Source organism: Papilio machaon, chromosome 1 (genome assembly GCF_912999745.1).
Source record: "Papilio machaon chromosome 1, ilPapMach1.1, whole genome shotgun sequence".
Classification (NCBI taxonomy): Eukaryota; Metazoa; Arthropoda; class Insecta; order Lepidoptera; family Papilionidae; genus Papilio; species Papilio machaon.
In genome coordinates this window covers 6,241,283-6,263,746 of record NC_059986.1, presented here as the reverse complement: position 1 = coordinate 6,263,746, position 22,464 = coordinate 6,241,283, and the positions used below count along the sequence as shown (strand labels likewise).

At 33.5% G+C, this 22,464-nt stretch overlaps 3 protein-coding genes across 5 annotated transcripts; 1 reads left to right on the top strand and 2 right to left on the bottom strand.

Annotated features, from left to right (window-relative positions):
* Positions 1–169: 169 nt before the first annotated feature.
* LOC106720002 (chitin synthase chs-2) lies at positions 170–12,280 on the bottom strand. 3 transcript variants are annotated; one of them, XM_045679474.1, is made up of 25 exons: positions 12,229–12,280; positions 12,027–12,059; positions 11,567–11,672; positions 10,355–10,599; positions 9,996–10,162; positions 9,493–9,826; positions 9,114–9,313; positions 8,398–8,713; positions 7,739–7,959; positions 7,578–7,669; positions 7,356–7,507; positions 6,991–7,169; positions 6,679–6,889; positions 6,359–6,559; positions 5,959–6,185; positions 5,267–5,434; positions 4,842–5,147; positions 4,514–4,746; positions 4,166–4,286; positions 3,930–4,082; positions 3,636–3,812; positions 3,046–3,213; positions 2,560–2,791; positions 2,036–2,196; positions 170–376 (listed from the first exon to the last, which is right to left on the bottom strand). In XM_045679474.1, exons 3-25 carry the CDS (start codon positions 11,659–11,661, stop codon positions 239–241), a joined length of 4,497 nt encoding a protein of 1,498 aa, XP_045535430.1. In that variant the 5' UTR covers positions 11,662–11,672; positions 12,027–12,059; positions 12,229–12,280; the 3' UTR covers positions 170–238. The 3 variants fall into 3 exon arrangements, with proteins under 3 accessions (XP_045535430.1, XP_014370002.2, XP_014370000.2); XM_014514516.2 differs by having other exon boundaries at positions 6,991–7,253; positions 12,229–12,279; XM_014514514.2 differs by lacking the exon at positions 12,027–12,059 and having other exon boundaries at positions 6,991–7,253; positions 12,127–12,278.
* On the top strand, positions 8,049–20,151 carry LOC106719952 (ras-related protein Rab-14). The gene is made up of 4 exons (XM_014514445.2): positions 8,049–8,052; positions 18,924–19,124; positions 19,445–19,689; positions 19,832–20,151. Exons 2-4 carry the CDS (start codon positions 18,945–18,947, stop codon positions 20,028–20,030), a joined length of 624 nt encoding a protein of 207 aa, XP_014369931.2. The 5' UTR covers positions 8,049–8,052; positions 18,924–18,944; the 3' UTR covers positions 20,031–20,151.
* Positions 14,987–18,347, bottom strand: LOC106719833 (MPN domain-containing protein CG4751). Its single transcript, XM_014514283.2, has 7 exons — positions 17,971–18,347; positions 17,783–17,899; positions 17,464–17,698; positions 17,269–17,362; positions 17,023–17,192; positions 16,691–16,939; positions 14,987–16,620 (listed from the first exon to the last, which is right to left on the bottom strand). Exons 1-7 carry the CDS (start codon positions 18,175–18,177, stop codon positions 14,999–15,001), a joined length of 2,694 nt encoding a protein of 897 aa, XP_014369769.2. The 5' UTR covers positions 18,178–18,347; the 3' UTR covers positions 14,987–14,998.
* Positions 20,152–22,464: the final 2,313 nt, after the last annotated feature.

The following is a 22,464-nucleotide window of genomic DNA, read 5'->3' as shown; positions in this document are numbered from 1 at the left end:
TATTTATTATAAATAATTATAGGATTACTTGAAAGTATGAATAAATAAAAGGCACAATTTTCAAGTTAATTTAATTTAATTAATTAAATTATATATTCCATATTTGATGAGTAATTAAAAGCCTAGATGGAACAAAACTCTAACACCCGTGAAAGCAAACGCAGTAGAAATAAATAAAAATCAATTGAGAGATCATAATAAAACACGTTTAATAAATAAATATATAGAAGCAATGTGATCATTTGAAGTTGTCTCGGAAGCGCACGGTGCTGCGGCGCGGCGCTGGTGAGCCTTCGTCCTCACTGTCTAGAGCTGGTTCGTAGCCCTTGTTCACGTATGCACCAGACATCGACGATCTACCCGCGAGATCGCTCAACTGAAAACATGACTATAATAAATAACAATTCATTATAGCAATAACCGTAGGTTTCCGAGACTAAAATCTCCGTTTAAAACAAATAGTTATCTCTGTTTTGTCAAAGATAATGATAGGAATGACGATATGTTTTATACGGATATTTTGGTCTCCGAAACCAACGGTTAATGATAGAAAAATAATTAAGAAATTTATGATATCAATTTAATCATAGCGGTTTTTCTAACATTTAGCTAACATTTAGATACCAAAGTGTTAATAGAAAACTAACACTCCTATATCAATCCCCAAAAATGATAAACCAGGAAAGTGCACTTTACTATTTACACGAAGTCAAAGTTCAATTGTTACCTGCCAAGAAAATATTCTTGAATAATACAGGACAGTTCAAATTCCGAACGAAAATGTTTCTCATAGTATGACAAGAAAATAAGGAACGGCGTGTAATTCGAACTCAAAGCCCTTGACTTAGATAGCAAGTCAGTACCACCTAAGTCAGCGGACCATGAAAATAATTGCTAAATAAAAGTAGCATTTATTACTGTCCTACAATTGTAAAAAACAAATTCAATGTTATCTGATCTAACGACATTTGGAGTTTTGGATAGTTTTCAATCTACTTATACTAGGATTCGAATTCTTTATACTAAAGAATGAATCTTCAACATGTTTTTGACCAAACACATGCAGATTTAGATTCCTTCTCACTCATTGATATATTTGGAAGATGATTTACTAAAATTGGATAGATTTCTATAACTATTATACCTTATTAATATAGTTTCTTCAATGTGCCAATTAATGTTGTTATTTATTCTGTGATTAACTTAAAGAATTTAAATGAAAAATTACACAGACTAGTGACGTATCAAATAATCCACTTCGCATGCATAGTTTGCAATGCGTTTCATTTCCCGTCACGATGTCACAACAGAAATTTACAACTATATTACTTAGTATTTCGTAAAAATAAGAGGTGTCAATATACTTTCTTTCATATTTCATGAACTTTTTAGGCAACTTTGCTTTTTAGGCTATTAATAAATGTTTCTTCGATGAATCTTCGAATACTTACTATTAATTTTAACGAGTAACTAAAAATGGTTTTATATTAAAACATGACGTCATTTAAAGGAATTCGACCTTGCGTGTATCAGGTAACCTTTTGCAAAACGAGCTACAAGCCTGTACTTTAGGCATAAAGATGATTAAAAAGTATTGCTATGCAACATTTTTCTTTATATGAATTTAAAAACCCTAAAAAGTAGTATAATGTTATCATCTAATTAACTAAACAATGAAGTTACGATAAATGTTATATTTGCATATTTTCGTAATAAACTAACTAGTGCAAGGTGTATGCAAGGCAATAATCATTCAACCTATATTATTTTCGTCTAATTATTCTGAAATGTGGCTTTTCAAACGCTCATCTAAGTGTAGGATATATTTCAATGTACCCTTCGATCTATATCCAGAACAAAATTCGCCGATTTTAAAATGTAACAAAATTACATCAGGGAGTTATCGATCCGTAATCTTGCCCAAACTGACAAAGGGATAAAGTCAGTTGAGTTTCTTGGTTTTTGAAAACAATTACTAATTATTCAGTACTTTATAAAAACATGTCAGCATATCATGTGTCGGTAAAGCTCTTACCGTGGTTTTAGGTTCATCGTAGAGGTATGTGGCGGAGTCGCGTTGCAGCTGCGAGCGGCGGCGCTCGGCGGTCAGCGACTCGCGGCGAGCCTGCAGTGCGCGCAGTGTGGCGCGACGAGCAGACACGCTGCCGCGCAGCGACGACATGCGCGCTATCATATCTGTACATAGAGTTCAACCATACTTCACTATCATTGATGGACCGTTGTTGGATGATTCCCCTGAATAATCAAAATAAAAATCGGCCTTTTCTATTCATCACTTCATCTTCAACTTCAAACAATTATAGAGGGAGAGAGTAATGGATTGAGTACTGCTAGATTATTATTTCTGTTTATCAATCAACTAATTAACTAAGGCCTAATGCTCTTTATTTGTCGATGAGAATCGATATATGAAGAATATCGTATTGTAGCTTAAGTAATATACAACCAACTACCGCACTTATGTCTTTGAGTAATAAATAAGTAAATGTATACTAAGGTGGCATTATAACCAACGCATAATTAAATCTCTAAGTTTACCTGGATCAGCATTCTGAAGCAAAGTGAGCCGCCTCTTGAAGTTGGCGTCTAAGTTGATGACACTATGCTTGTTGTCGCGCGCTCGCTCCAAGTTGTGCAAGGTCTTGCGACGTGCCACGCTCGCCTGGTCCACGCCGCGCCGCTCTAGATCGTCTACGTTCAACTTCTGTAGGTCCTTCGCTATTTCTATCGCCTGCTTCTCTATTATCGCTTGTTCTGTCATTTCATCAGCCTGTACGTAAAATAAAAATACGCCATAACACATCATTATTAAAGACCGCTACCACTAACGCTTAAATTTTATCAACTTCGACAGTCTTTTCCAAATGTATAAAACATTAAGGTCTACTACGAGTACTTAAGATGCTTTTCACATCCTCACGAAACAATTTTCACTCCAGAATACGTTTTAATTTAGATGTTAAAAATAATATTAAGATATCAACCTATAGGAAAAACCTTGATAAGATAATATTTTTCACTTACCCTCTTCGTAAAGTACCAGTTAAGTTGGACAGTCGATAACAAATGCGTAAGAGTGCCCAGACGATGGAACAACATTGCGACGAACTGAATTATCATCACCGTACCAAAGAAGATCAAGAACAAAGACCCGATTGGTTCCAACATCAGATATTCGCGTTCTAAGTACACCTTGAATATACGTTAAGACTTCATTAGCACTTTTAGGATTCTAAGCTATACTCTAGCTCGCTCTTATACAAAGAAGTCAAGCCTGGGCAAGAATATACCACAATCTTAAAGAATATAGAAATGAAGAATATACTTCTCTATAAATAATTCTACGTCATTTACATACACATAATTATATACATATAACATCTTAATTTGAAGTTGAAACGCTTCTGCATTATATGAAGGTGTAATCCATTCTTCCTTCACTTATTTCCTTATGAATCCTTTCAAAAATGTGAAATAAAGGTTTCTAAAATATTTTCCCTCAACAGCTCACTGTGGATATCATTTCAAGTTTACCGCCATGTTCCAAAAAAGTGTAACAATTTTAGTTTTTTAATTTATTCTATTTAGGTAATTTAAGACATAACACGACTTACTAAATTCATCTCCTCGTCATACATAATACCAATCTTTTGTCCGAACGGCCATTTGAAATGTAACTGACTCTGGTTGAGTTGCAGTAAGAATATAACCAGCACGAACAGCGCGTTCAACATCACGAATGCGAACACCATAGTGTCGCGTAGATTCTTCAAGTCCGTTTTAATACGCTCCTAAAATGTACACAAAGATTTCAATACTTTGTAGTATTCAATAGAACACAATTCCTCAAAATTTTAAACAAAGCCCGAAATTAATTTATCTTCTTAGTTCTTGTTAAAATATATTACCTGTTCTTCCTTGTTTTCATCAATCGGTCGCAGGTAAGCATCAATCAAATCCTTCCAGAATTCTGTTTCAGCTGTTGTTAAAAAGTCTACTTCACCTTTTTGCAGATTAGGATCTTCAATCCAGTAAGGGTTTATTAGGTCATCTCTTTCTTCCTAAATACAACCATTGAAATTAAAAATGTATAAATATAGAGTTAATTATAGCGTATCACAAAACTAATTATATGTTTTTTTACCCTTGGTATATCTGCGGAACCTTCGCTATCTGCGTATTCGGGCAGCAAGGACAATGTGTCGCCTCGGAGAGGCATAGAGGAGCGACGCCGTGGTGCAGTCTCCATCTCCGGTGGTGCACCCCTGAGTAATTCACAAAATATACAAGTAAACTATCGTACGTAGGGAATATGATAATCAGTATCTGATCATCTTTAAATCTTACTTTTTTAATTTAGGTCTTAGGTTTTTAATCTTTGAGTAGATCTATGAGCTTGCGGCAATGGTCATTATTAAATTAAAAATTAATTGTTAACATTAAATTTTGTGGAAGTTTACTTTAGGTTAATAATACTGAATTGTTAACATACAATGATTCCAAACGTTTTTCTAGCTTCTCAAGAGAATTAGCTATCTGAAGCAAATGTAAATCTTCCTTGTAATCTTTAGGGTTGGTGCAGCACATGCATTTGAACAAGCCCGCCACGCTGAACTCTAAAGAGCCACTGTTTTCCTCTGATTTATTACCAAACCACTTCATCATTCCTTGAGTATCCATTTTCTTCTTTGCTTCTTCAGCAGCTTTCTTCTCCATTTCTAATTCCTGTGAAATAGTCCATTAACAAACTAGAACATGGACTTCATGGTCCTATAACAGGTTCAAACATTTACATTTATGATTATAGCATTTTTCCTTACCTTGAGCGTTTTCTTCTGCGCAACTTCTCTCGTTCCCCACGAGACGTTGTTCAAATTGCATAAGGAATAAATAATAAGCAACATGTACATGCTCGGAATAGTTATATAATACACGCCCAAATACAAAAGGCAGATGATTTCCTGCGGATGTAACGCCGCCGTCACGAAGAATATTCCAAAAGTTATGATTGTGAAAATACTGGACGGCGCCAGCCAGCCGTCCTCCACTATCTGAAGAGCTATACCCACAATTACCATCATCATTATCATGGCATATACACACGTTATTGCGTTCGCCAACATTAGCTGAAAACATTAACAAAGCTATAAAAGTTCTATAGAAAACTAAAAGTCCCTGGATGTTTTAATAACAGTTTCCCCTTCTTTCGGATTATTTGTGGTGGCTTACAACCAAAAACACGTACCTGTATTTCAGATTTGCAAGTCATGCAGACCACAATGTAAATGAGTACTGGTATCAGATTCAACAGTAGAGAATTCATGATGCTCATACCAGTGATCGCATTCATTGCACCCACCATCATGAGAAAGATGGTCCCAGGACCCAAAATTGTACCCATCATGAGCAGTATCTAAAACAAAGATCTTCACTATGTAAAATAACCTATTTGCACATTACGTTGGTATTAAAACTTTACTTAATATCGTATCCTATAAAGTCCTGGTATTTAAGCGTTAAAACGACTGAGTTTTGGTGCAAGAAAAAATTGTTATGCAATCTTTTGATTTTACTTTAGCAACGTCTTATTATTAATTGACAAAGATCCGAATGAATGATGCATATTAAAAAGATTTCACGGAACTCGTATAAATTTCCTAGTCAGTTGGTCGTTACAAATTACAAACTAAAGACTCAATAATCATACTAATATTATAAATGCGAATGTTTAAATCGATGGATGGATGTTTGAAGGTATCTCCAAAACGGCTTAACGGATCTCGATGAAAGGCACACATATAGTCTGGAAGAACATATAGGCTACTTAATAAGTTTTTTTTAATTCCGCGCCGACGGAGTTGCGGGCGTCTAATAGTATTTACATATATTCCTCAATATGAATATAGTATACAAGTAATGAATTCTCATTACACTCACCTGGTATACGATATAAAGGGTGGATATGTTATCGTTAACTTCGACGGTACGCTTAGAGTCCGCCAACAAATCAAGTATGTTGGCAATAGTGGAAGGCACCCAGCGACGGCGCTGGTTGAAGAACTCGTCGAAGCGCTCGGGGCAATGTGTGTAGGCATCTGACGCGGCGGAGTACTCCACGCGGTAACCACGCTGCAGTAGTAAAGTGCACAGCCATCGATCCTCACCTATCTCGACGGATAGATGAAAATAAGACACATTTACAAGAATTGTTGTAGTTATTAACCTAGCCTAACACAAGTGGATCAAAAAGCTCGATAAATGAATAAGGTCTTTTTACCACCTTGATGGAGCGGTATTTTCATTAAAGGCTTGTACTTATGCTGTTGTTATAACTTACCTTGATCATATTGTACGTAGTGCCGAGCCTCATTTGATGTCAATGTGTATTTCTTCATAACATTGTCATCCATCAAAGCTTTTCCTCTGAAGAGTGAGAAGCATCCCGGACTACAGAGCACACATCCGATCATGTGTTCAGTGGCCTTTTGCAGCCAATGACCAATAGCGTATTCGAACATTTGGTACCACGCCATAAAACCTATAAGAAGTATTTATTATTTGAAATTATATTGCTTACGAAGCTATTATTTTCACTGACACATATTTAGCTGTTGGAAAATAACATTGCAAAATATATGTAGAACTTTGTAACCTCACCAGAACCTACGGGATGAATGCGACCACAAGCGGCTCCCAAGTTTTTATCCTTCTTCATTAGATCTATAAGTAATGTGACAGCGCAAGGTTTAAAATCAATATCTCCATCCAACGCGAGCAGGTACGTGTTTTCTGCTATCACTTCCTTACGATCCACGGATAGCGGTAAGTCCATCAGGCGATGGCCCAGGAAATAGTACATGTACATCACCTAAAACAAATATTTACACAAATACTCATATTTCTTTATCTTATATGGCCAGTTAGCGAATAAACGAAAAATCTAAAAATAAATTCATATCTAAATATTACCTGAGACCAACGTTTGCGATGTCTAATTTTCGATTTATCTTTCAAGTGACAAATCATTTTGTTCTTTCCTGGTAGAACCCAAACCAACTTGCCTCCGTACGGTGTTGGAAATTTCTTAGGCGGTCTAAGTCGTACATTGGTTAGGTGCACTTCGGAAGCCGCTTCATCTATGGTATCCACTAAACATTTCACGAAGCGATTAACTTGAGAATCTTCTGCACTGTGGTCTGAGACTTCGAAAGCATCGTCCATAAAAATATGACCTAAGGACATGCAACGAATATTGATCATTTGAACCATAGTCGATAGAAAAGTCCTAGATTCTTGTACTTCTATTCCTAAGGCTAGAAGTAAAAATGACTTACATTCCAATTCGTAATAATCTGGGTCCACAATTCCCAAGTATTTTTGAGCGACGCGACGAGCGCTCTGATCTTCGTCTAAGCGGAAAATAGACTTTAAAAACTCTATCATCTCATCCTTTGTCTCATGCCACATTGTCGCACAAACGTAAATCCTACAAATATTATTTGAATTAAAATTAATTTTTTTTTACTCTTTAGTACTAAATAAAAACTAAAATATACCTTGTTATGCTATCAGAAGGCTTTATATCTTTCGCCACTTGTTCAGAACTTGCATGAGATCGATCATCTTCATCTTGCAGCTCCCTCAAATCCTGCACAATGAAACAAAGAAGTTAAATATTAATAAAAGATTTAAAAAAAAAAATAGAATATCAACGTACCTCGATCGCTATGTCATTTTCGTCATCTTTTGTCCGATTTAAGAGCAAGGACTGATCAATGAGTGGACCAAGATACCACGGCTTAGAGAACAGTTTGTCGGTCGCAGCTAGACGTTCGCAACGAGGCATCCACGTGTGTACTGTTATCCAAGCCTGCGATGCCAACCAAAGCAGCCATATCCATACCATCTCATTGCCTAGATATTCTTTTAAAAAGTACACTGAAAGTATAGATAAACGTGTTATGATCTTGTTAAAAATGCTGTAACTTAAAATATACCTGTGACCCTTTGTAACTTCTATGAAATTTAGCAGTGCCTCATTTACTGTTCTAAATGTTACATGAATTTTTAAATAAAAGAAGATATTGTAAATCAGCGCTATGGTGGTTGGCTATCTGAGTTGGCGGCTATTGTTGCTAAGTATGTGTGAGAGGACAGTAGATGAGGATAGATAGCCAGCGACAATTTCTCGCGTGACATATTATTATCTAACTTTTTTTTATATAGTTATACTTGTAGGTGAAGATTAAATACTTTTACATGCATTAAAATGTTTATACTTTCTATCCAGATTTGTTTGTTGGTTATGATGGCTTTTCCGTGTATATTTTAAGATAATATTGTGTGTTAGATATATCTGAAATATGTGTTGCTAACCTGGTGGTATTTCAAAAAACAAATAATCAGGTATCGTGCCATGAAACGCGCAAGGATCCGCGTTTCGCATCGCGCAGAATACGATTAAAAGATTGACTAGAACCGGTCCGACGAGGCTCAATGCGAATGTAAAGCTGACATTTTGTATGAGGATTTTGCAGGCAAATTTTGCGCTCGCGAAACAGAAATATGCCGCTGCGACTTGTATCAGTGCCACCCAAAGAGGCGACGTCCAAGAAACAGGCAAGACGAAAGCTGCCTCCGATAAATCGAATTCCAAGTTGCCGTCGTACGCATCTTCGAAAATTACCCTGAGCTAAAACAATTAAAATCATTATAATTAAAGCAACTGTAATAATTTTATTTTTTGGTTACAGCCAGCGATTTCTTTTTCTCCGCTGCAATCACTAGATTTAAATATACTAGTCTACGGTAACCTTTAAACTGTTAAAGGTCATCATAGACTAGCACGTATTGCCTACTATTAATTAAAAAGAGCGTTAAAGACAGAATTTTAGGACACTAAATATTGTAATGTGTAGTTGTATGTGATATTACTAAATTAGTTATCATAATTTTCGCGATCGCGTAATCGCCTGACAAATTTATTTAATATATAACTAAATTTAGTTTGTACAAACTATATAAACTGAGTGGCATCAATAAATGGGGTTTTTAACAAAAAAAAAAAATTCTTACGCTATCAGTTTACTTACCTCGTAAACACTGTAGTTGCGCGGTGCAAAAGCATCGCTGATTGACGTAAAGATGGCGAAAGGATTGTCGTTTTGAACGTGCAGTGAAATTATAATGCACACAATAAAAACGAAAATCTTCCACAAAGATAGAATTCTCTGCGTATAATATCTTGTTTTCTTTAGTGCCAACTTTAATTCGCACAAGTAGTAGAATATTACTAAAAAATGAAATACAATAAGATACATACTGTATGCACGATATTAAGTTGTATCCAAAACACTTGTATTAAAATATATTTTTCTTTCTCTGTTTTTTTTTTTTTTCCAAGAAGGAAAACGATATGTTTTAATACGAGTGCTTCGATAGTTGAAACTCAAATTTAGAATTGATACATACAGGATGTTTTGTTTTCTGTAAAATCCACATAATTTTCCCACCATCCCAACGAGATACAAAAACAAGCGGCCGGTATGGCCCATAAAGCTGGAGTACCATCTAAAAGTGGCCAAACGACGAATGCAGTTGCTTGTGCGGAGATCGAAAATACATCCAAAATAAGTTTCATTAAATATCGACTTTCGGTACTATCTCTCGTTAGTGCGTTAAGAAGTCCTGGTACGAAGCACAGAGAATTCAACAACATGGCTCCTTTAACGACGTCCAGTTCAGGCAGGATAATGAGGATTAATATAGCAACACCAGCTGCATGTAACGTCTCAATAAGGAATGCCTAAGAACAGTCGTTATGATTAATAAGTTTTTTGAAAGATGTCACTAAGATCACAATTAAGTTAGCCATTCCACTTGTGAAACAACTGTACGATAAGATTCATTCCCATCTCAATAAAACCATAGTAAAACAGCCCTATAATACGAAGTATCTTTGGTGCATGACTTACTATAATAAACTGCAATCTGCTTGGTTTTCTTGCGGTTTTGAAGAAGCAAATTCGTACGGATCTAACAAACATGCCCAATTCTGGTACACCGAACACAATCAACACAGCCCAAAGCCATGTCACTCGCTCTTCTAGTGGAAGAACTGCTAAGAATTGCTTGTCCAGTGCTGAAAATTATACATGAATTTAAAAACAATTCTACAGAATGTTACAGCAAGAATGTTCAAATCTTCGTAAGACATAATCATAAAACTAATTAAAAATGGCTACTCTCTCGTATACTTAGTCCGGGATCGGCACTGCCTTTATGCGAGTGTAGCCGTTTTTGTTTAGTTCAGAATTACTCGCAAATTTATTACCTAAAGCTTTGTTACAATGACTAACATGACGTTCTTTCTTTAGTTGCGAAGTTATAAATAACAAAGTTCCTTTCGCTATGACCGCCGATCCCAAAACAGCAGCGAAGGTGAAGATATACGCCAGGACCTTGAACACCTTCATACTTATGTCGATCCATTCCGTCGACGCCATCGACCCACTCTCCTTCTTTACAGGGATCTCTCGAAACAGATTCCATCCTTTTGTTTCTTGTGCTGTTCTTTGACTGTATAAAAATAATATGTAGTACAGGAAAAGAAAATGCCAACCAGAATACTCTCTCAAGCTCTCATTAGCATGGGCGCTTTTTATGGCGCGTTAAAAGTATTTATGGGCCTAGTACGAATCTTTGTGACAATCGTCGTCGTATCGTATCGAATTCGTATTATTTATGCAGCATATTATATATCCTAACGGGTTTAGTATTCCAAAAACTCATATTAATTTTGACATAATTGACGTTGACGATATCACGGATATTCGTGCTAGAACTACTGTTCATGCGGCACCGCTATTAAGACGAGACCGACGCTAACGCTTCGTCACTCGAGAGCCGCCAACGCCACGATAAAAAAGCGAATGAGGCGAACTGTTCGAAGCCACCTCAGATCCCAACAAGAACTAAAAATTTGCAAATACGTGACAACCATGCAAAGGTTTCCATATTAAGATATAAAACATTTTATTGCATTGCTTTTCCAAGATAACCATAATTTCAATTGAAACGGCTATATTGATATTTAATCAGATAATCAATCTAAGTAAATGAAATCTCTGTAACGATATAATATAACGTTAATCTATAAGATCTAAGTGATAACTGCAATTAATAATACGGGTAGCTATTATCAGCATGTTGTTATTCGCAAGAGAATTGATTTCTCAAGTAGACATAATGATTTAAATTTTAAAAGTACATATCTACGTATTATTTTAACTAATAAGTCATTTCGCTGTTAAAAAGCCTTCAGTATTTTTTTATTCATAGATGATAATTGAAATCAATCAAAGATTAACATAAAACTGATACTAGAACTATTGTTTGTTTGTCTAATGAGTTTTTCTACGTCTAGAGGGCAAAGATTGCATTTAGTTTAATTTAGAGTCTAAAAAGAATATTTATACGATAAAGGTTTGATTTTAAAAAAAAGTTTTCATTGTATTATAAACATATTTTAAGCAAATAAACGTACTCTAATTCATCTGTATCGTCGTACAGAGGCTGAAATTCTGAGTCCGACTGGTCGCTGTCATCTGGAAGGTCTTTGAACCCTGGAGTTGTTGCCATTACCTATTATTCTAAAAAAAAAAAACACATGTATGTAATTCTTATATTATATTGAATATATTCTAATAGTGTTATCTTCAAGACATAGTAAGCAAAACTTATGGCTATTTCCTACATTACAAACTACGACAAGGTTAATAGGCAAAAATACCCTTCTATCATAAGGAAAATTCATTTAATCGTAAGCCAAATCGATTCAAGAAAACTTTTCTTATCAATTTCATATATACAATATTGCAAAACATTACAACGTTGACTTGATACACGTAAACAATTTATCATTTGAACAAGTCGAAGCAATTAATACACGACGTTAACACAAATAACGTCAATTCTAATAACGGTGGGCTACTTTAATAACCTACCTATAAAAAGGACTAAAATCGATGTGTCTAAACCTGGAACTTTAAAAACAATAAACATACAAAAATAATTTAAATACAGGTGCCAAAAAATATTACGTACAAGCTGACTTTCTGTAAATCTTTTACAAAATACACTTCACGACACTAAAGAAACCTCATCACTTTCAAGGATTAATGTTTTAGAATATCGCAAAAACAATACCGAGTTTGTTGTTCAATTAACACTAAACATAAGAATGTGTAATTACTAGAAAAGTACTTTTATCATGCAAACGTCATTTTATTATCTCATGTTGATTAAAATTTATCTATTAACAATCAGGAATCTAATTGGTGAGCGATCGAATACAGCGACATTGAAACAATAGCCATTATCATCGCTAGGTTAATCACTCCCTCTCGAAATTCTGCGTAGATAATGCAATGACTCAATACAAAAAACATTTTAATAAAGTACCTTACTAAAAATAAAAACACAATTACAGTATGACAGAGGATCGATACTTAATTCCCCATTCAATTAAAAATATAGAAGAAATGCACAGGTGGGCACAGTTAATCGAAAAGTTAACTTCGTTAATCGTTAATTCGTTAATTAAAAAATTAACTTCGTTAATCGTTAAAGCGTTAAATTCTCGAATATTTAACGCAAGTTAAAGTTAATCGTTAACAGTTAACCATACCAAAATTATACATACTAATTTCACACTTACTGTGGCGACACTTGTTTAAAATAGTAATTTGACTGTACATTCTATAACACATTAGTATTAGAGACAAGTATGAATGCAGTATAGTATATTTCATTACAAGTGCGGAAAGCCTGTCATTGCAAAGAGTTCCGACAAATGTCTACCCGAGCCGAGGCGCAGCCGAAGGTGAGGATTGATAGTTGGAACAAGTTGTAATGATAGTTCCGCACGTGTACTAAACAACTAAACAAAAATTTTAATACAGTTGCGAAAAAATTAAGCAATTTAATAGAATAATAAAAACACAATAAACTCAACTAACTAAAATGTTTGAAAAATGGCGCCAACGGTAAAAGAATACAAACAGAGATTTTTTTTGTTTTCTTCACCCATTCTGGGTAGGCAAAGGGAACTATGCCTTAACGGCCAAGTCTTCAGTAGATTATTTTTATTGATATGAAATGAAAATGAAATTTAATGAGATGAAATAAAATGAAACCTAACCTAATTCATTGAATCAAATCATTAAATCTGATATTGCAACAAATTAGGAGCTTCTTTTTAAAAATATATGCATGACTCATAGAAACTTCAATGATTTTTTTCGTAAAAATCGTGGTTAGTTTTTTCTTTTTAATAGACATAATTTTGACAGTTGGGAAGGAGAACGGACGAGTTTGGAAAAGCTAAAGGAAAAGCACGAGTAAAAAAGTGTTTTAATACAGTTGCTCAAAGAGTGGCGTATTGCAGGGACGAAGAGCGTTCGAAATGTGGGCTATACATACTCGTGCTTTTATATTCTCGTAATGAAATATACTATTTCGAACCTTCTTTTGATTTTGTCCTGTTGGTCACGTCTTTCCCGGACGCTCTGATGCATCACACTTTCACGCGAACTTCATATATTATCAATTATCAACTCGTTCGTTCACCATTCGAGTCGCCGACAGTCGCCCAACACAGTTGAAGTTACGAGCGTGGCGTGGCACGTAAACTTGACAAAATGACAGCACGTCTCCAAGTTATTAATTTAACGATTAACGGACTTTTATTAACGGAAGTTGAGTTTAACGGAAGTTAACAAAAGCGTTAACACTTTTTGAAGTTAACTTAAAAGTTAATCCGTTAAGCAAAATGTTAACTTCGTTAATTAACGATTAACGGATTAACGAGTTAATGCCCAGCTCTGAAGAAATGTATTTTAAGTGAAAGGAAAAGCATCAGGCTGTATAAAGGACTAGCTTTTGCTCGCAACTCCGTCCGCGCGGAATTAAAAAATACTTGATTAGTAATGTACGTGTTATTCCAGACTACATTCTACATCTATACCAAATTTCAGCAAGATCCGTTATGTCGTTCTGGAGATACCCTCTGACAAAGATCCATCCATCCATCTAAACTTTCGCATTTAGAATAGTTAGAAGTAAGGTTATCATAAAAATCGAAATGTTATATTAAATTAAATTTTATTACTTTTAGCCACATACAATTTCTTGGTAATAAATATATTATATATTACCACATATATTTTCATAATCACAAGACAACCAAAATATATATATTAATTCTATCGCAGGAATGGGATGACTTTTTTTTATACTAATAGTTTAAAATAGCAAAATAACTAATGTAGAATAATTTATTAAATATTAGTGACCATAAATTTAAAATAAAAATACTATTAGTATAAAAATAATTTCATGTATAAACAAGTAAGTTTAGGGACAATCATAGTAATTATTATTGAAACATTTATTTAGGCTTATCAAACTCGGACTGGTTCAAACAGTCGTATTTTCCCGGTCAGTAGCTTTTTAGCGAAAATTGCAAACTACAATCCGTGTATGGCGAACGTTAAGTTCTGATTGCTTAATACCACTTGAAACTGTCGATGCAGACTAATTTAAGTGGTCCGTGTATGTTAGCCCTAATGTGTTCAATCCTAAATAGAACGTTAGAAAAGAAATAAATAAGAGAGCTGAGTATTCCTTATACAACATTATAAAAACAGTTCCATTCGAAATAAAAAAAAAATTGGCATACGATACCAAATTGTAATAGCAACTTGTGTAATTGTCAGGTTTATATAAAATTAAATTATTTTTTAATAATAAAAACACCACTTACAAAGTTTAACCTACAACTAATATTTTTAACCTATAATACTATTATTAATACAAAATTAATTCGAGCAATCGCGAATGTCTTAATAAGTTATAATATTATCAGTCTAAAATCCAGATCAGATAAATGCAACTATTACGCTATTGATGAGTTATCCTAATTTTCATTTTCATTCGAAGAGTTTTTAGATGTGCTATAATCTTGGCCTTTAGTGTAATCCATAACCTCATCCATCTTGGAATAATTTCCCATTGCTACCTGCGCAATGGTATCTACAATACTAGATGTATTTGGATAGGAATGACTGGATTGTGAAACAGTCGAAATTTCTTCTTCTGTCAATTTTAATGGCTGATTATAATCAGACATGTAATCTGGCATTGTAGTCTTTTTAGTCAACTCTAACATTTGATTCAAAAATGATTCCCCACAAACACGCGACGGCATACTAAAATCAGTTGCTGTATCCGATGTTAAAGCGATAGGCTTAGAAGAATCAGCTTTCGACGAACTCTCAGTATGTTTTCCTGTATCCAACGAACTTTCCATTTTACCTTTTCCGATACTGCCAAAATCGGGTGGTAAATAATCCTTACTGCCCTTTAACAAGTCATGCGGAGATTTCATTAACACATTCTGATCTAAACCAACTTTAGAAGAAATGGGACTGCTATTAGCGAGAGGTTTTAAAAGAGACTCCTGCATTTTTAACAAAGATGGCGTCAGAAACATATTATTGGCGGCTAAAGTCGACTTAGACATCGGATCTGGTATGCCTAGTATACCGGCACTGGAATATTTGCTCGCCGAAAATAAAGCATTGGCAATATCTGCGGAACTCATCATGAGGCTAGAAGCGATACTGGCTGGGATCGGTGCCGTCGAAGTCGTATTACTTGTTGAAGTACTAGTGGAAGTTTTCTCATAGGCTGCCATGCTTGTTAAATTTTGTAAAGACGCAGCATAAGATGGTGGATCCGACAATTTGGTACTTGATAGACTCGCTGCTAAATTTGATGATAGTCCTGGTGTAAGTCCTGTTAGCATACTATTGGCTGCGGCTAAGCTTTCTAAACTACCGGCTCCTAAAGGAAGGGGCATATTCGCAGACCCTAATCCTAAAGCCATGCTCGTCAACATGTCTAAGCCCGTGGGGTACGCAGATGACAATGAAGACGTGCTCGATTTAGATGATTTCGACGATGTCGGTAATACAGGAATATTTAATTGAGGAGTTTCAAACTTATGAGGAGATATTGAACCTATGCCCGATGACACGTTTATGGGAGGGACACCGGCTGGCCGGCTAACCATTTGCTGGAGAGTACTAACTGAAGGGAAATTAGGCATCGATGTGGATTGCGTAGTTTTTGGTGGCGGGACCTGTTGGGGAACAGCTAAAAGAGCGTCCAAGTCTATTTTCTCATCTTGTTCCGACGAACAACCCAACTCATCACGAATAAAATGCCACAACAATCCATCACTTTGCTCTCGAGGAAATTTCGGTGTCAAAGTAGACTTCAACTTGTCTAAGTATGTTATATCGGGTTTGTAATTATCTTTAAACTTAATGAAAGTTTCATCTGCATAATTAAAGTAATACTTGATTGTTTTTTTAATCTGTTCCATTGCATGTGGTGACAAGTGAGTGTCATGAACCATATTGTATTGGAGAAAGAGAGGCCGAGGATATTCTGTGGGTCTCTGTTCTGGCGGCGGCATCACCCAAAAGAATGTTAAAGACGATTCTAAAACTGGACTTTCTGGATTATAAGGAGCTGTAAAAAACAATTTTGTTTAGTAATGAAAAAAATAATTTACCACATATTCTATGTTAAGTTTACTTACAACATATTACACCAATGCATGGTACATAAGATATTTCAGATGGACCCCTCATTTTAATCTGATATTCAAGTTGATTGTCACAGTCTCTAAGACTTGGCATGGCAGGATTTGTTGGATGAGAGTGATACCACCCCAATAATGTCAGTCCAAGTCTTTCCATTTCCATATGGATTTCGAGTTCAATCAACACTTTAGGTCTTGGATCATTTTTACTTTTCAAGCAGGGAAATGTGTGAGTAATCATCACAGCTGCAAAAAAAATACTATACATTTGTACAATATTTTAACTATATTAATAAAAAGTGAATGTTATATATTAATTAAATACATACTATGACTGTTCAAATCCCATGTTCCGGCTAAATAACCATGAACTTCTTCCTTTTTCAAATGACAATGAAGATCAAGGACTAGAGAGGCATTGGAACTTACTGACACTAAGAATGGCTGAACTTTGCCAGCAGTGGAAAATGATACAGCTTCAATCAACATATTGGCATCACTGAAATAAAGAAAAAAGAAAATGTAAATCCAGAACAGGTTGTATAAACATATAATTGTGAAGCCAAATATATTACTGTTGCATCATCCTGTTAGGAACAGTGTTGTGTTTCATAACAACCCTTTGTGGAGGAGGCTCTGGCGGACTTTCAACTTCCATTTCATTCTCTTCTGTAAATGAATAAAGAAAAATGTTTAAAATATTCTAATAATACAGACTGACAGAATTTCTGTCGAGATCTTCTATCTTCTTTAACAAACATCAAGTATACCATCAGAATGCATATTTTCCCTCTGAAGTTGCTTCCTTCGAAGATACGTAGCTTTAATAGTGTCCAGTTTCTTCCCTTTGTATTTAACCGATGCCCAGCCACATCCCGATCTCTTGTCGGGATTTATTATTCTTTTACAATGAATTGCCCATGCAGAGGGTGAACAAAAAATGGTTTCGGTTTCATGGGATTTTATTTTACCATCTGCCTGCAAATCACCTACAAATTTTTGTCCCTGTAAATAATTATTTGTATGATTTAAACAAAAGGAATATTAAGACATTTATTTAAGGTTAAAGAATAAAGCAAAATACACTACCAAATATTCAATAGTCATAGCAGCAATACCAGGAACTAACATTTTTTCGTCCATAAGCATTTGTAGTGTTACTCCTCTTCCAGGCATAGACTTATTACCAGGCTGGGCTTCTGATTCCTGAAGACAGACAAAAATACTCACTAATGATTGTTATACTTAACCATTGAGACATTCAGCAAAATGCATACCTCGTCTGAAAATTCATCTCCAGTACCAGTCTCATCTTTCTCATCTTCACAAGGCTCTTTGTTTGTTTCAATTGGCTTTTCATTTTTGTTTTCATCTTGTCCGCTATTAGACCCGGTCGTTATTGTTTCTGAAGTTGTAACATTGTTATTATATGTGCTAGCTGTGGACATTAAAGCCGCGGCCAAATGAGAAGTTTGTACATCCATAATTAAGTTTGATAAACAATTCAAATCAGTTCCATTTATGTATAATGATAAAATACATTGAATTTAACTTAAATACCGCCACAAAACAATTTGTTATTTGATTAAATTCAGTCCAAAACATTCATAAAGTTTGTTTCGGAGTTAGTAATTGTTGTTTGGATGGCAAAAATCAATAAATCGAGCGCGACAAGATTATGATGAGTTGAGACGTCGCGTCGAATGGTGACAGAACAGATGACACTGACACTGACGCTGACAGCTGACAACTGCAGACACAACCAAGTTAAAGTCAGTGTTGCTACTTTTTCGAAAATTTTCACAAAAATGGATTTCAAGAATAGGTATTAAATTTCTTACAAATTGACCTTGATGATAATTTATAGCACCCAAAATTATTTTTATTTATAAAATATTATTTACAGAAGATTTGTGTTTTGTTAAATGGTGTACAGTATTGAAAGTCGTAGCCTAAATTCCTAAATAGTGTTTAAAATGGTACAAAAATTCCTTTCACTACATCCATAATTAGTCTGTGCTAATAAAAGGGTGTAAAAATAAGTGTCAATGTCAAAGTCAAAGGATGTGACATTGTATAAGAAAAAAAAGTTGCCTAATATTTCTAAAATTCTTAAATTGGACATTGCGTTATCCACAAAATAATATCTTTCATTATTATTTTCGAAACTAGAAGTTTATTATTAATATTGTTCTAATTTATATGGTCTTTCTCATTTATAAGCAAAAAGCATTTAAAAAAGTTAATAACAATGGCTATTGTGAAAACACCAGTCCTAAAAGTTATTTTGTGTGGTGAATATGGTGTTGGAAAAAGCTCTATTTTCAGGCGTTTTATAAACAACACATTTGTACCAAGCTCAGACAGGCGATCAACATTAGGATTAGATCATTTTGAGAAGCTCTATCAAGTCGCCGACAAGGACGTTAAAGTATGTTACTAAGATCCTTCCAATAAAAAGCAATTTTATAAAACATTGTGACAATTTCCATAACAATAAAGCAATATGTCGCGTACAATGAAAGACTGTAAATGTAATATAATGAGTTCTTAGAATATATTAATATTTAATTATCTTTTTGTGTTGTGTTAATAAATAAAAACATAGAAACAATATTGAACAATTTTTACCAAAAAATATTATTTGATTATTATTGACTTTCAGATTAATTAAAAACTAAGTGAATGACAATAAAACTTATAAATTATGTGAGCATTTTTAAATATAAATAAAAAAAAAATAACTTTTAGTTACAGTTATGGGACACCGGTGGCATGGAGAGGATAGCATCTGTAACATCCAGTTACTATAAATTTGCTGAAGCTGCAATACTGGTGTTTTCATTAGATAATGCATCTTCATTCCATGTGCTAAGTCAACATTTGTTAGAAATAGTAACATATGCTGAAAATGCAAAAATATTCTTATGTGGAAATAAATCAGATTTGGAAGGATCATCACCACAAGTAACTGATGCAGATATAGAAAACTTTTGGTAAGTCATTTAACAAAAGTGACCTATTATTTAACACATTTATTGCCTACTTGCCTGACAAGTTCAATTTCATGCAAAAAATCAGTGGCATGAACTGTGGTCATTTTAGGATATATTTTCTTAGTTAAACTTTATATTTCAGTGAACAGTGTCACAACCTTATTAGCACTACTTATAAAACATCATGTAAAACTGGTGAAGGATTGGAAGAAATGTTTTTTGACATTGCTCTACAACTATTTGATTCAAATAGGTCAAGAATAGAGCTGCAGACATTAGACCATAATAGTTTTAAAATAACACAGCCTGAACCACCAGAAGAACCCCATTGTAGTTGTTAAACCATAGACTAATGTCTAATTTTTATGTAGATAATTTACAAGTATCCAGTATTTTACAACTCTAATATAAAGTATTTACTGTTGTGTGTATTCCACATGGCCTAATTGATTTATTATAGTTTTATGCAACATTATGTATTCGTAATTTATATAATAATTATTTTTGGAGTATAGTGCATATTGGTAGATGATTTGCTAAAATATAATGAATACTCAATTATTAGAATTTTGCTAGAAATTTGCTCATAAGAATATTTGGATTTGTATACAAATTTTTTAATTACCATTCTGATATTTCTATTAAATAATATCAAAATTGTATGTGTTTTATAAGGATACAAGATATTATTTATGGTGGAATTTAATATGATGAATATCAACAAAAAAAATATCACTAAGTATGCAAATAATTTTTTTAATCTTGTCATAGTGAGTCATGTTGCCAGTGTTGCTATTATGGATAAAATTATAATTGTTTTAACACAGTTATATAAAAACTTATTCATAATTATTTTTTTATCACTGTGAATCATTCTCTTATTATTATGCTAAGATGTAATAGGATATTAAAAGTACCTGACACAATCCGTTTATGTTGTAATGTACTGCTGATATATTTTTTACAGTTTTATGTTAATATTTACTATAATCATTTGTATAATTTTTATGTAGAATTAATTACATTACTAGTCAATATTGATTATATTGACAAGGTATATAATGTTCTAATATGCAAATTAATAAGCATAAATGTGACTACCACTGTAAGTGAATTGAAAACTTTAAATTAATTATATTGTTCATTGCATTATTATGTACTGTTTATTGAATTATTTTAATATATGTAATCTTTTTACCAAACATAAATATATTCTATTTACATATATGTTTATGTGTATATAGAATATATGAATAATAATTCTCTGCAATGACAAATTTTGAATTCCGAATCAAATTGTACTTTTTAAATCATGTTTGCAAATGTGCTAAAACTTTATACTTTTCGAGATAGCCCCGATTAAAATCTCATTTTCATAGTTTTTTTTAACCCCCTTATTGAAATATAAAAGTCCACTACAAATAAATATTATGTTACAAACAGAATCCATTAATTTCGTTTATTTAACACTTTACCTTTCGCTTGAATCTTTTTTATCCTTGAATTTTCAAGGATAAAAAAGATATGAAAATAATAATGGAATGCCTTAAAAACTTTCCATTCCAACTGTAAACATAATTTATGCTAACAATTTCAATGATGTGTTCATCACTTAAAATAAAACACCACATTGAATGATGTAATTTTATGCAAATATTTTCGTACCAGTATTATTAATCTCGTTTTTACGTCAATGGAAGCTCTCTTTTATTATTTGTAACAAGTTTGTCATTTTATGCGGAAATGCATGTTAATATTATTTAATAAAGCTTTAAAATGTGTCATATTTGTATTTTTTTTTATTTATCAATTTAAAGGTTTAAGCTGGCTATCTTTGATACATTTTTGTGAAGTAAGTAGCCATGGCCTGGATTTCTTCTGTGCATTATATTACTTTACACATCCTTCTTTTCCTCATTAGCAGTTGACCTAGCACGAACATTTGCAAGAAGCTCTTTCGTATCATCAATTATGTCAAAATTAGTATGAGATTTTTTGGTATACTTTACGCTCGATAGGAAACGCTGCACAAATTTTAATGACACGATGGCGATTGTCACAAATATTCGTGCTAGGTAGTTTTTGAAGTAAGAAACCGACGATACATTGATTCTTTTACAACTTAACATCTTACTAAAATTATAAATGAGAAAGTTTCGATGAATGGATAGATGTTTCTTAGAAGATATCTCCGGAACGACTCAACGAATCTTTATGAAATTTGGCATAGATGTAGAACATAGGAAGAACACATCGGCACATGTTAAGTTTTTTTTTATTTCTAGTGGGTGGAGTCACAGGTGGCAGCTGATTGATTATTATTTAATACCAATGTCTATCTAAAATATTTTTATAATAAAGATAAGGTTTAAATAAGTACAAAAATAAGCTTTAACAATTTATTATGTTTATTTCTTAGCTAAAATTAGCTTGTGATATATGGTTTTTTTATAAAATAAATCGTATATATTCACTTCAGCCTACATCCCTATAACGCAAGTAACGTCACATTCATTTTATAACTTTTTTGATTATTTATTTCATCAAAAGATTATTTGGATTTCTTTAGAACCCAAGGTATCTATCGTTTACTACAATTGTGCAAGGGAGTTAAATTGCAATTTAATCATCCATACTTTTTTAGATGTTCATTAAATTGGAATGCGCCATAATTATATTTATTAATTGCTGAAATATTAACTTCCGTAATAAATTTTATAAAATCAATAATAAAGAATTTTTCTTTCATCTATTTAACATAAATATTATATGACA

Coding starts and splice junctions, on each gene's coding strand:
- LOC106719833 (XM_014514283.2), bottom strand. CDS start 18,177: ATGGATGTACAAACTTCTCATTTGGCCGCGGCTTTAATGTCCACAGCT. Junction 17,193..17,268: donor CCTAACAGGATGATGCAACA/GTAATATATTTG, acceptor TCTTTATTTCAG/TGATGCCAATATGTTGATTG. Junction 16,621..16,690: donor ATGCATTGGTGTAATATGTT/GTAAGTAAACTT, acceptor TGTTTTTTACAG/CTCCTTATAATCCAGAAAGT.
- LOC106720002 (XM_014514516.2), bottom strand. CDS start 11,661: ATGGCAACAACTCCAGGGTTCAAAGACCTTCCAGATGACAGCGACCAG. Junction 10,600..11,566: donor GACGATACAGATGAATTAGA/GTACGTTTATTT, acceptor ATTTTTATACAG/TCAAAGAACAGCACAAGAAA. Junction 7,254..7,355: donor AGATTATTACGAATTGGAAT/GTAAGTCATTTT, acceptor GCATGTCCTTAG/GTCATATTTTTATGGACGAT.
- LOC106719952 (XM_014514445.2), top strand. CDS start 18,945: ATGGCTATTGTGAAAACACCAGTCCTAAAAGTTATTTTGTGTGGTGAA. Junction 19,125..19,444: donor TCGCCGACAAGGACGTTAAA/GTATGTTACTAA, acceptor AATAACTTTTAG/TTACAGTTATGGGACACCGG. Junction 19,690..19,831: donor GCAGATATAGAAAACTTTTG/GTAAGTCATTTA, acceptor TTTATATTTCAG/TGAACAGTGTCACAACCTTA.